Source organism: Sylvia atricapilla, chromosome 5 (genome assembly GCF_009819655.1).
Source record: "Sylvia atricapilla isolate bSylAtr1 chromosome 5, bSylAtr1.pri, whole genome shotgun sequence".
NCBI lineage: Eukaryota > Metazoa > Chordata > Aves > Passeriformes > Sylviidae > Sylvia > Sylvia atricapilla.
Genome location: NC_089144.1, coordinates 11,770,503 through 11,784,295, shown reverse-complemented (window position 1 = coordinate 11,784,295; position 13,793 = coordinate 11,770,503). Strand labels below are relative to the sequence as shown.

Genomic DNA, 13,793 nt, shown 5'->3' with positions numbered 1-13,793 from the left:
ATGTTCCATTTTTTAAATAGCATTTTCACAAAACAATCAGAAGTGCTTAAAAATAAAAATGGCAAAACCACAACCAACGAGAAGTAAAAAGCACAGAAACTAGTTTTTTACCTGTTTCACACCATTCAAATTCCCTTTCATACTTCAGAAAACAGCACCTTGAATACTTTACTGTTTCCAAACCTAAAAGTTTAATCTTAGACAGACTGAACAGAACACAGACACACAATATTTAGTTGAGTTAGTTACCTGTGCCCTCTTGAATGAAAGGTATAAAGAGATCCGTGACTAGGTACAACTAAGTTGCTAAAAAAACCCCATTATTTAGACTGATGATCAAAGACAAGATGATTTAGACACCACTACCTCCAAACAGAAGCTGAGGGTCCCCTACACAGTATCCATCACAAAAGAAAAGACAGACACTGTATTCCATGACAACTGTATTCCAAGATTAGCCAGATCTATAACTCAAAAGACAAAGCAAGACTGTTGTATACCCCAAAATATTTGAAACATATAATTTTTGAAGGTAAAACTTGACATTATTCATATTTCAGTTCTCCTATAACAATGGCAACCTACACCAAACAAGAGAAATGAGAGTGTTAAGAGTGTTTTTGTCATGACTATAACATAAGAAAACAAAAATTTGTTAATTGTGGGTCAATTAAAATTCAAAAAGAAATCAGCAAATATTTATCAAGGTCTTTCTAAATTCTAGAATAGCTGTTCTCTTTTCTTCCATATGGAACTTTAACTTCGAACCCTTGTTTGATGTAAGACACATGTTCATTACAAAAAAATCAAAACCTAGACCACGCTGGTTGTATTCATACAGCACGAAACATCAAGAGGAAGTCATCTACACTTATTTCCCTCCACCCAAAGAGCAATGTCAGCAAAAACACAGGAAAAAGTATACTTCTGGATGTACTGCAACCATAGTAGCAAAATCCTAACCTATATTATTTTAGGAAAAAGCCCACTTACCCCATATCCACATATATATGATTACTGGCAAGGCTCAGAGACATGTCTGTCCTGTTTTCAAACTATCCACTTCATTTAATCCTAACTGTGCACACCCAATGTACTGGAGTGATCTACTAATAACTCCTGCTTACTTCCTAGTGCAAATTAATTAAATACATTTGATTTCCAGCAACAAACTAGCTCCTGGTGCCCAGATTACAGGATTTATCTTGGTACCAGGGGCAGGTGGGGAGGCAGCGGGGGAGTGGGTAATAATCAACTTTCCACCTTGCAAAGCGGAAGTTGTTTCCAGGTATGTCAGTGGCATTATTAAATTGCAGCCTTAGTCATCTACACTCTGGACTTTCAGTAGCAATCAGCCAGGCTTATCAGCTTACCTGTGCACACCTCTAGCTTCTCTACCCTCTCCTCCAGCACTCCTTGGCATCCAGCACGTACTTTTGCTTCGTTCACTCAGGCCTAGATACAACTCTCTAAGCCTATTACTCAACACATTCAAAGACAATAAAGACCTAAAGGTAAAGAATAGTTTTCATTTGCACTCACCCACTATGCCACTCATGCTTTAGATTCCATTTTGACTTGGAAATGAAGCAACATGTAACAGCAATTCCTATTCCACAAACTTGCCACTATTTAACAGCTACAGAACATCCTGCACTTAAATGAGAAAACACAACTTCCTCCTTTGTCACCCCTCAAAAAAAACCTACTAATTCTTTGACTGAACAGAATACTGAAACTTTTATTCCCTTTACCTCTCTTTCCTTCTTCTTGTTCAATAATTTCAAAGAGGACCTAAGCATGCCTCTGTTAAGACAGCCAAATACACATACCCCAAAAATCCCAAAATACCCAAATGCATTCCTAACAAAAAATAAATTAAAAATCAGCAATTATGATTCTTATCATCACACTAATATATGTCTGCTTTACTACATAAAGGTGAATATTAGAGCTAAAGATCCTAATTTTCTGGTTTTCCTTTAATTTCTGATACAAAAATCAAACATGAAAGTTTGAAATGCAAACCGTTAAGTGGACAAAAGTAATTTTCAACACAATTCTCCCCAAAACATTTAACACTCTTTCACATAATACATCTTTCTCCTGAGCTGTCTTGCCCATTAGTTCTTATAATCCTATTTTCCCATTTTTACCTGTATACTCTTTTCTTGCTGCTACAGGAGAGCATGGGAAAACTCACTGTCTATATGGCTGAAAGCAACAGAAACAACACGCTGTCAAATAGAGAAATTGAAACAAAAGCTACTTTTCCCTATAGAGGTGCCACTGCTCCAAAGAAAGGATGATAAAAATATGTATTGTATATCGTTTGACTACAACAAAGCTAAAACATCGGGATAACTATCAGATATGAAATGACAGAAGCAGATTAGGAGATCTAGAACAAAGTACTTCATATAAAGATTATTTAAAATGTCCCGCATTTTGCACTATTCTAGGCCAGCCTTTCTGTAAAGTAGATATCATTTACACGAACAAGACGGACTCATCAATACAAGGCAAGATGTCAATTTGTGTTAAATAGCCATTATATTACTAAACTACGACTTGATGAGAAGCTTCTGTCAAATTCTGTAACCCTTAAGCCCTCATGTGAAGATTCAGAAGGGTCCTAGCGCTCCAGTGCCGTTCTGCATTTCACACGTTTCTCTCTTCCTTTCCCACACGCTCAGACGTTTCGGCAGCATACTTTTAGTATTTGCAAAATCCTGCCCAAAGAGCGGCGGCCGATTTCCCACGGGCTCGCTCCCCACCCTGGATGAACTCGTTACTTCCCAAAGTCCACTTCCTCTTCCAGCCCTGGAGCTGCCAGCGCTCCCAACGCCCCTCCGCCTTGCGCAACATCCGCGGCCTCCTCCCCACAATTCGGACAATCTCCGATGCGACACTTACACTGAGGTTTGGGGGGGTTTGGGTTGGTTTTTTTTTTGGGGGGAAGGGTTGTTTTGTTTTGTTCCCAGACTAGCACAGACTGACAGCTTAAAAGGCTAACGATATGCTTTTAATCCCAAAGAGCGACGCATAATGAAACGAGCTACCAAGACACATACGGAGGGCGCTGACCTGCCCTCCTTCAGCTCTTCCGCGGGTCAAACTGCATTTTGGTATTAAGTACTTAAATTATATTGAAAAGTGCCAGCAACATCTGCCCACTCGAAATTATTGTTCACAGCTCAGACGATCAGTTCAAAAGATAAAACTCCCGAGATATTATAACAGCCCGCTTAAACAGCTAAAATAAACCAGGAAAAGCACTAATTCTCCAATAATTTTTTTTCCCCCGAGCGCACATGTTAACCAAAGGCTGACGGTGAACTGATCTGGAAGGAAGAAAGGACGAGGGATACAGGCAGGGCTGCGATGGGGGATGGGAGATGTTAGCGAAGGGAAGATGAATATTCCTCCAAGGACTATCAATACATTTAACACATCTCCTTGGAAAGAAGAGAAATCTCAAGCAGGCAGCTAGAGAGGCAGATAAAAGGGGCAGGAGGGAAGGGCCGCCCGATTATCCCCAGCTGACATCACAGACGGCAACCCTGCGGAAAAGGGGCTGCAAGGGCGAGGAAGCGCTCGCAGCCCCCCCGCCCCGCCTCTGTCCCCTTTATGTGCTCAGGGAAGCAGCGGGGCGGCTGGACGAGGAGCCTCCCAGTTAATTTTGCAAGAGCCGATGACCATCACCTCCCCAGGAGAGGGGAAGGGCCGGGGCCGCGGTGACAAACCTCCCGGGGCTGGGGGACAGGAAGGAGGCTGAATCCAGGCGGACACTCTCCCTCCCCCGCCGAGCTCCGAAGTGGCGGTGGGCACGGGGAGCCGGCCGAGCCCCGGGGCACACAATAGCCGGTCACCCTGCCATAGCAGGGATGCGACGGCCGCCCGGGCCGACAGCCCGTGGCCGGCGGGGGGATGGGGAAGGGGCTGCGGGTCACCCCCCGGCCCGGGGAGCGGCAGGAGCCCCGCCCGCCCCGCCCGCGCCGCCGCCCCTCACCATGAAGTCGCTGGCGAAGTTGTCCTCCCCATTGTGGTCCGTGTCCTTCATGGCCTGGACTCGCTTAATGAATTTCCTCAGGATCTCCTCCTGGCTCATCCTGCCCCGCCGGCCGCCCTGCGGAGCGGGAGCCCCGGCCGCCCGCCCGCTCTCCGCCCGGAGCCCCCTCCGCCGCACGACCCGTCACCCGGCTGCCTTCCTTCCCTGCCTCGCCTCTCCCCCGCCCGGGCCTGCCCGCGGCCTGCTGGCTCCGCTCTGGCTCGGCTCCCGCCCCGCTCACGGCCGCCCGGCCGCCCGCTCCATCCTCCCCTCCCTCCGCCCGACCCTCCCTGGAGCAGCCGACACGGACACGACACGGCCCCTCCTCCTCCCCGCGCGCACGCGCGCCGCCCGCCCCGCCCTCTCCCTTTGTCCCGCCCCGCCCGGCAGTGCTCCACGCCCATTGGCTCTCCCGACCGCCGCCTCGTCCTATTGGCGGCCGCGCACGCCAATCACCGGCCGTCCGGGCTTCGTGGGAGCGCTCACTGGGCTCCGCGCCTCGCCCCGCTCCGCCGGCCCCCCCCCGTTTCCCGTGGATGGGACCGCCCGAAGGGCGCCTCATGGAGCGCTGGAAGGAACCACTTGGCGAGCGAGGGGGGAGGCCGAGAGGAGCGGAGCGCGGTTTCCCCTGGCTGGAGCACAATGGGCGGCGGTGGGTGCCTGCGGCGTCGCGCCGGGAGGCAGCGGCATGTCGGGACATGTAGTCGCGACAGCGCCGCGTCCAGGGGCTGGGGGGCTCCCGCAGCATCCCACTGAAACGCTCGGACCAGAAGGGTCCCGCCCCGGGTGGGAAGCCCGCAGCCGTGGGCAGTGGCGGGGGTCCGTGCGGCGGCGGTGCCGAGGTGCGGCGGCGGTGGACAGCGGGCAGCGAGCGGGAAGATGGCGGGGCGGGACAGGGCAGGGCACGGGCACGGGCGCGGACACCTGGCCGGGGACCGCTCCTCGCTTATTTGTATGTATGTATATTAAGTATCTATAGTATGTATGTATATATGTGTGTGTGTGTGTGTTTATATATTAACTGTATGTATATATGTATATATACGTGTGTATTCTTTAGGAAGTGTATATATATACATGTCTATATATGTATGTGAGATAGATAGATAGATAGATAGATAGATAGATAGATAGATAGATAGATAGATAGATAGATAGATAGATCTACTTAATAGAAATACCCGCAGGGGAAGCTGAATCATGGAAGTGTCGCCGGCAAGTGTCCGCGGGCTCCGGGCCGGGGCCAGGCGGGGAGAGGGTCCCGCACCCCTCGGCACCGCAGCGACAGGGCTCAGGCAGCCCGCGCCTTCCCGTTTTAAACACAGCCTAAAATATCTGTCTTAAGTGGTGTTGGAGGATTTGGCAATGTGCTATTTCATTTTCTTAACGTTATATGGAAAAATCAAACTTCTTCATGTTTGGTGTCCTGATGACATTTTATAACTTCTGCTTAAGCAAAGCAATTGTAGAGGTGTGCGTATGTACAGCCTTATAACTTAATAGCTATTCCACGTGAAATCTTTTAAAATGCCGTTTTATTGGTGAAGATCTACACGGCCTTGAGTGATCCAGTTGATCCAGTAGAACTTTGTCACACAGGCAGGTGGTAAAGGTCCAAGCTGAGAAGCCTAACCCGGCTAAGTCACTGCTGCCCTACCGCCCTTTACTGCTCATTCCCAGCCCTGGGAGCGTGTGGCACCTGCAGTCACACCGACACCACCCCTGTGGGACAGGACATCGAACCGCCTCAGGGAACTCAGTCAGCTGCAATATAAGTCTATAGAAAATCAGTGTGTTTTCTTCTCTGATCATTCCGTTAATCTGGCTTTGTTACAAAAAAAAAAAAAAAAAAAAAAAAAAAAAAAAAAAAAAAAAAAAAAAAAAAAAAACCCCAAAAAACAACCCTACAAAAAATTCGTCTTCCTGTGTTGGTATAAGATATTACTGTTTTAGAAGGCTGCCAAAGAATTCCGCTTCCACACCAGAATTAGTACAATGGCACATTACCACCCTCAGCCCAATTTAGTGCCCACCAACTCACCATCTTCCTAGTGGAGGCAAGTTTTGAGATATGGGGTATGAGCCTGAATTGTAGCTGCTGCTCCTGCATGGACACACAATTCTTTCTCCTGCATCTGCTACAGACGCAGCCACCTCTGCGTATAGAGGAAAATTGAGAGCATTTTCACATGACTTGATGCAGACTTCAGCATCTCATTAAGGGGTTTTTTAGCTGTTGATGTTCTTCAGCTAATATATAGGAGACATAAGGACATATGAAGGAGCTGGGAAAGGGCATCAGTTCTGTTCTGAGGTTTAGTAAAGCCTGAGCACTCCACACAAACACATCAGCGGTCAAAGCTCAGTCTCCTCTCCATGTCCTTTGCACCTGCTCCCATAATAAGCTAATCAATTTGTCCTGAAGAGCCACAAGGATACCTGCTTTTCTTGTTTTAATTCCTCTCTTCCTTCTCCAAACCTCCTTTTCTACAAGACCAAAAGGCAGCTTTAAAGGGAAAGACAGAAATTAGAGAGAGAGAGAGACCAGAGACCATAAGGATAGCTGGGGCTTAGATCACCAGATAATTTTTCCATGTCACCTTGCTGGATTTCCATCTGCTTAGGAAGGTTGTTGTTTGCTCAGCAATTGTCTTGGCAAACCTGCTCCCAGTGCCAGGTGGCAGGTAACTTCAGAAAAGTGATACTTGAGATTACACAAACAATTAATGAAGTCTTGAATGTTATATGGTTTTCTTCATTTATTCACACAACCAAGTTATAGAGGAGGAAAAGAAAGATCATGATGAATCTGGTATTGTTATTGCCTGACATGGAAAGGACCCAGTTGTCAGGCTGGCCTCATTCACAATCTGCAACTTAACCATAATAAACTGTTGTAAACCAGCAAGTGTAACTGTGGCCTTTCATTTGGTTTAGCTGATAAGAAGGTTATAGTCCCAGAAGACAAAAAAAGTCCCCAAACTAGGCGTGTCACTAGCCAAAAGAAAAGGGTGTATATGAAACAAAGCAATTAGGAATAGCATGGAGAACTGTGCCTGGCATTGTCTGTCTGTGCATGTGCACATGTACCTGTGAGAGCTGCAAACCAAATAGCACCAGTTTTATTTCCCACAGCCCTGCAAATGCTGCATGAGGTTGTCTCATGTCTGTGCTATGAACGGACACCTAAAGCCTCAGCAGCAAAAATAGCATTTTAACTCAGACTTTTGATCTGAGGCTCATAGTATCTGGGTTAACCCCAGCCATCTGACCAATGCAGCATGTGTGCATGAGTGCGTATTTGTGTAGCTGTAGGAGAGGGGTGGAAAAAACAGACACACAGCATGAATTACTCACCCCATAGAGAGAATAGGAAGTTTCAACCCAAATCTGGAGAAGAAAATTCTAGTTTTGTCTTAATCCATACAAGTATGGTGCTTGAAGAAAAGCAAGTAAATCACCTGCAGCTTCTCTGCTGTAGGTGATCTCGTTTTGCCTTTCTGTGCACTACTCCAGCTACTGCAGCAGAGGAGCACAGACAGTCTTTTTTGTTCCAAGGTGGCTTCTCGTGTTCCCACAAGGTAAACATGGTGTAAATTGGTAAATGTGCTTCCTGGCCTGCATACCATGGTGCTGCCCAGTCAGTGGGTGGGACTACCACACATCCCAGTTCACCAACCTTTAGAGGTTTCCCTCAAGCTGAGATGGAGCACGGGCTCACGTCAAAGCTGTTCAACGCCTCTGTGGCTTGGAGCCGCGTTCAAAACTCAGCACATTATCTACCCAAAGTGTATTTCAGAAAGAAATCAAAGAACTGGGGTGGGAGGGAAGGGTGAAAGCATCCTACAGCTCTGAGTAAGGGCATCACCTCCTACAGTTTTAACTCCTCCTTTGTCCAGAAAAACAAGACCTTGTGTATTCCTTGTAATTTTGTTGACTACATTACAATGATTGCTCACTTTGTCACCGGTTTATTCTCTCCTTTGCAATAACCTACAGACGCATAGACTTTCACTTTTTGGAGTAATGCAAAAGAACCATAATGCCCCATAAAACTTTATGGTATTGTATGATTAATAATGTAATACTGAAATTATAATTAAATTATTATCCATATATCCTATACATGAAAGCTCAATTATTTTTGTCTACACTGGGTGTCTGAAAAGTTTTTGGAATCAAAATTATTTAGGATAAAAAAAAATAGATGTTAGCATTTATAGATTTCATAATAACACTCCTGAAATATAATTTAAGTGCAGTTAGTTGGAAGCTTTCTAAAAATATGGTGTTTCAATGGAAAATGCTGCTTCTGTAAAAGTTATATTTTCCACAGGAAACAATTTTGCCAATGTTTTTCTGCTTTCTGACAAAAACAATGCACTGTTATACTTACAGATGCAGAAATGCCTTTACCATTGAAGTCAGCACAACTTGGGTTAGGGACTCAGCACATGAAAGAACTGGAGCATGGAGTATAAATGCCAGGAAGCTGTTGAACAGCTCAAGGGTACACATAAAAAACTAAGTCCAAGCGAAACATTTGTCTTTGATCTGACAAACTGAAATGCAATGTGTCTTTCTCTTTCCACAAATGTCCAAATGTTTCATGGTGGTTGAAAATAGTTAAATGAAACATTCAGGAATATCAGGATCACACACTTTTTGTGTACTCTTATCCTCAAAACATTTCAGTATTTAGTCACTTTTGTTTCCACGGAGAATAAAAATAATGTATCAAGTTTTCTGGTTGATCTTCAGCTACAATTTAACCACTTAGGTTACAAGTCACAAACTAAAAGAGGGCAACACCCATGGAGTCTCAAAATTCTAATTTTGAAAACAAAGGGCACTGTGGACAATAGATCTGAGTAAGATACATGGTATCCTTTGTATACTACAAATAAATTGAATTTCTGATTTAAACCTGACACTAATCTCATTTTAAATGAGTCATAAAGACCTGATCAGTGGCTGGATAATATGTTCCATTCATATTCATTAAGTGTCATGTGACTGCTGGATCTCTTGACATTTGCCTCTATTACTCTCAGTTCAGCAATGACAGACTCCTGTAATTACCACTGAAAATACTCCTACTATAATTTAATTTTACCTACCTTGCTTGGTATTTATTTATTTATTTACCATCTTCTGGGATGCACTGTGTGATATTGCTAAATCCCCTTAAATGTGACATTTCTTATGTCAGTAATAAATATTTTAGACTGGGATTACTGAGTTTCATGATCAGTGCATATTTTGGAATCCTGTCGAAGTGTAGCACACACTCCCCACCCCATACAAACTCCATTTCAGTACATAAAAAAAACTTGGTTCTTGCTGCAGCACTCACTGAAACAGCACTGAGCTTTAAAGTGTTTTTAGGTATTGCTAGCATGCAACTGAAACAAAAATAAGAGTGTGCATTATGATTATCAGCATAATCTTCTACCATGACCAGCTTTAAAAAGAAAATAGCTGTGAAATACTGTCCGGACTCAAAATATTTCTGCTTGGTGTTTTTTGGGGTTTTTTTGTTTGGTTTGGTTTGTTTGTTTGGGGATTTTTTGTTTTTGCTGGGTTTTTTTGGGTTTTTGAGGGTTTGGTTGGGGTTGTTTGTTTGTTTGTTTTGGTTTAGTTTGGTTTGGGTTTGTTCTTGTTTTTTATTTCATTTAATTAAAGATTGTTGACTGGGGTACTCCTTTGATTTTTGTGAGCGGAAGAAAAAGTTTCAGAATACAATCAAGATTTTCTGCAAGTTTTTAACAGCATTAAAATAAATAGCATATGGGCTTCAAATTAATTGCCGTGTTCTTTTTTGATAGTTATTATTCAATGGCCTTGCTGTAAACCCATCCCTGAGAGGCCCGATGACTATTATTTATACATGTCACAATTAATGCAGTCGGAGACCTGCTTTGTGCTATTGCATCAGGAACATCAGGAGCCATTTTCCATCTGTATCTTTTGACCTTATTAAAACTGGACGCGGAATTTCTGAGCTCCATCTTGCGCCGCTGACCCAGGGTGCTGGGGTGTGGGTGGCTGCGGCCAGCTGCAGCACTGCGGAGGGCTGCTCCTATATGGGGAGCCTCATTTGCCTCCCTGTGACAAAGCTTTTCCTCGAGGGTATTCCCCAGGCACAGCCTCAGCACATCTGAAATGGAAATAGCAGCAGCAGCAGAAGGTGAGCCTATGCACAGGCCGTGCTGGGTGTCTGTGCTCCCGAACCTTTGCCCGCAAGGATCAGAAAGAGCATCGTTGGAAAAAAAGCTGGCGGGTTTAAAAGACACCAGGGAAGAATCTGGATGTTCTAACGGGAGGCACTCATTCGAAATGTGGTTTTGGAAACGGGTAATTGAATACAAATGAAGTTTGCAGTATCACTTGGAAAAAAAAATAATTTTAGGATGAAATTCTGAGTCGATGAATCCAAAAGATTATTAAAAACTGTTCAGTTATTGTGAATCAGCCTCGAGAACAAAAGAATTAACCAGTTCTATTTCAGGGTTCGTATTGTTTTTATCCATTAACATAGCAATATTTGTATCATCCTTAAAGAAACCTTGTTTGTCTCTAGTTTTACATTCATCATTACACATTCAAGTATTCCTGCTTCTCTAAAATGCATCTGTACTGAAAATAAAACAAAAAATTGCTAGACAAAATCTGACCCAAAATAATGAAACACTATTCTTTTACCTGGCATGAGCATTCTCTGGATGCACATACTATTCCATTTTATTCTGAAAATCCTATTAAAATAAAACAAGGACAGAGACTGCTAATGCATTAGATGGACTGGTGAAACTGAGCTCCCTAAGAGTCCCTCCTGTGAAATGCCTGCTGTTATGACCATTAGTAGTCATAATGGCCAGTTCAGATTCTCCACTATTTTGCAGATTTTAAAGAAATATTTTAATAGTCTCTTAAGGGAAATAGCAAGCTTTATAGTTTGGGAAACCAAACCAGATGGGAAGGGGAAAAAAAAATTACAACTAAAGACACCCTTCCCCCTCAGCCCACAAAAATTATATTATAGAGAGCTACCCTATATATGACCAGATCTGTTTATTAATTGACCTCAAACAAATATGGGGACAGTTCCAACTTTATTCTCTAACGTGAGTTTTCTATCCACACTTCAGTGAAATGTTTGCTGTGCACTATAGCAAAGTGACATAAGCCCAGCATATACTGTGTCCAACAACATTCATATTTCACTATCAGAGAGCACAACAATAGTTCCATTGTGCAGGGCAGCTCTCCTTGGAGGTGGAAGGAAGGCTGCACACAAGCTTCCAGAGTGGTCCAGAAATACGATGGTGACACCAGACTGGCTCATGTAAACAGGAAATCAAACCAGGATGTAAACTGGACTGCTTCCATATTCAGTAATATTTAGCTAAAAATAAACAGTTTGAATAGAGGTAGGAAAGCCAATTCCCTCTGTAAACTCATTTTTCAACTTGAATTTTTCAAGACCTGATAGAAAAATTCAAATAAAATGAGTGTTAGTGTTGCTCTATCAATATGTCTGAGATTGCAGTAATTTCCAGAGAACCTATTAGTGTAAAAAGAGAAGTGGAAATCTCTTTCCAGAGAATAATAAGGACTTAGAGATGAAGACAGAAAGGGGGATACAGCTGATCTATAAGCATATCAATGGATTAAAAAAATCAAGGAGAAAGAAATTCTACTTAAGCTAAAAGACACTGTAAGCATAAGAATAAATAAATAAAGACTGTGACATTTAGAACTGATGAGCCATCTCATTCTGACAAGAATAAGAGGTTCTCAATCAGCCCACACAGAGTGAGGAGGAGAAGATGGGGGGTTTTGTGTAAGAGTATTATCTGATGCTATTGCCGTCTTCAAGACCATCACGTGGAGTTCACCTGGGGGTTCCTCTGCAGTCTGAAGTCCCTTATGAATTCTCTGACTGCTGAAATTAGGCCAAACTGCTCTCCAACTTTAGGAATAGGTGAATATAGGGTAAGAACTGGAAAAGAACAGCAAAAGTCACCAAGTCCAAGCTCCTGCCATCACATGTAAACCTGAATATAATCCGATTAATAACACTGTCAAGCTTCATCTCCAAATAAATCATATTATTTACTTCCACTGTCCACACAAGAAGACTGTTCCAAATCTCGATGCTATAACTCTGGGAAGTTTTTCTTATTCTCAGCCTCAGTTTTTCAAGAATATTCTTTCCAGCACAAAATATCTCTTCATCACAATCATCTTTGTTTTACAATATTAGAAAAGTTATGCTTTTGCTCTACTCTTATGCCACAAACTGCTCATCATTTCTAAGAGGGTATTCTTCATAGCTGGAGAGTCAAATTAATTCTTTAAGATGAATCACTCTTTCTGGGATGGGGAAGATTAGGTAAATGCCAAATCCTAGATAATTGAAAAACTTCCCTAACCTTGCATCTGCTTGCAGAGGATGAAGGCTAAGAGACACAGTGAGCAGATGTAATTCTGAAGGAAAATAAGGAAACACAGGAAGAAGCTTTTTGGTTAGATTTTCACTGCTGGAGTGAAAGCAGGAGTTGTATGTCACTTCCCAGAGCTATGCTTGCTGCCTCAGAACAGCAGCAAGGAATGATCAAAGGTTCTCTAATGGGTGGCTGTCATTATCCCTACCTGGAGTACTGCATCCAGCTCTGGGCTCCTCAGCACAGGAGGGACAGGGACCTGTTGGAGTGAGTCCAGAATATGGCCACCAAGATGGTTAGAGACTGAGAGCTCCTACAACGCTGAGAGAATTTGGTTTGTTCAACCTGGAGAACAAAAGGCTTTGGGGTGGTCTAATTATTGTGGTCTTTCAGTACCTGAAGGGAGCCTACAAGAAAGATGGAGAAAAGACTTTTTACAAGTCCAGGCAGTGACAGAACATGGCGGGCTGGATTCAAACTGAGAGACCGTATGTTTAGATTAGATCTCAGAAGGATGTTCTTTGCTATGAGGATGGTGAGACACTGGACGACACTGCCCAGAGAAGCTGTGGATGCCCCATCCCTGGGGCAGGCCAAGATGGATGGAGCTCTGAGCAACCTGTCCCTGTCCATAGCAAGGGGATTGGAACAGGATCTTTACGTTCCCTTCCAACCCAAACCATTCATAGCACATTCCATTAACACCTAGGCAAGGCTTTGGCATTGCCACAGACTGCGTGACACTGGAATAGGACCCAAAAAGCAAGTAAGCCAACTGATCTAGCCTTCAAGGAGGGCTTTTTCTTGAGAAAATAGTCCATATGGTCCAATCTTGTCACCTCAGGCCCACTGGAAATGTTGGATAAGTAAGTAAATAAGGTGCCCAAATTTTTCATTAGAAACTTGGAGGCTGTGGAAGGAGAAAGGCCCAGACAGACTTGGCCATGAGCCAAACATCTTGGTTCAGGAGTCAAGTTCTGACCTGGAGACACACAAAGGATATCCTGGATGGCAGAGGTAGAATTTAAGTGACTGCCATTAGAAAGAGAATCACATATAGTAGAGGTGGTGCATGTTCTCATTCATGTGCAAGCTCTGAGGGGAAAGGATTTTTACACCATCTAGAAGCTGATGAGAAGGTGTAAACGTAAGCTCCGTGACAAGGCCTGTAAGAGAACTGCCCTCCAGTGCAATGGACTTTACTCCAACTTCCATCCTGCTCCTAGTCCTCAGGTCCCCAAGGGTTGTCTTTCTTCCTTCTTTAGCCTTTTGCCACCAAAATGTTCATTAGC

The 13,793-nt window shown here is 43.8% G+C and overlaps 1 protein-coding gene across 2 annotated transcripts in view; it reads right to left on the bottom strand.

Moving 5' to 3' along the window:
* The window catches only part of PTPN12 (protein tyrosine phosphatase non-receptor type 12), a 70,547-nt gene extending 66,212 nt beyond the window's left edge, over positions 1 to 4,335 (bottom strand). For both annotated transcript variants that reach the window (XM_066318720.1, XM_066318721.1), the window contains exon 1: positions 4,013 to 4,335. In XM_066318720.1, coding sequence (XP_066174817.1) covers positions 4,013 to 4,111 — 99 coding nt within the window. In that variant the 5' untranslated portion in view covers positions 4,112 to 4,335. The remainder of the gene's footprint in view (positions 1 to 4,012) is intronic.
* Positions 4,336 to 13,793: the final 9,458 nt, after the last annotated feature.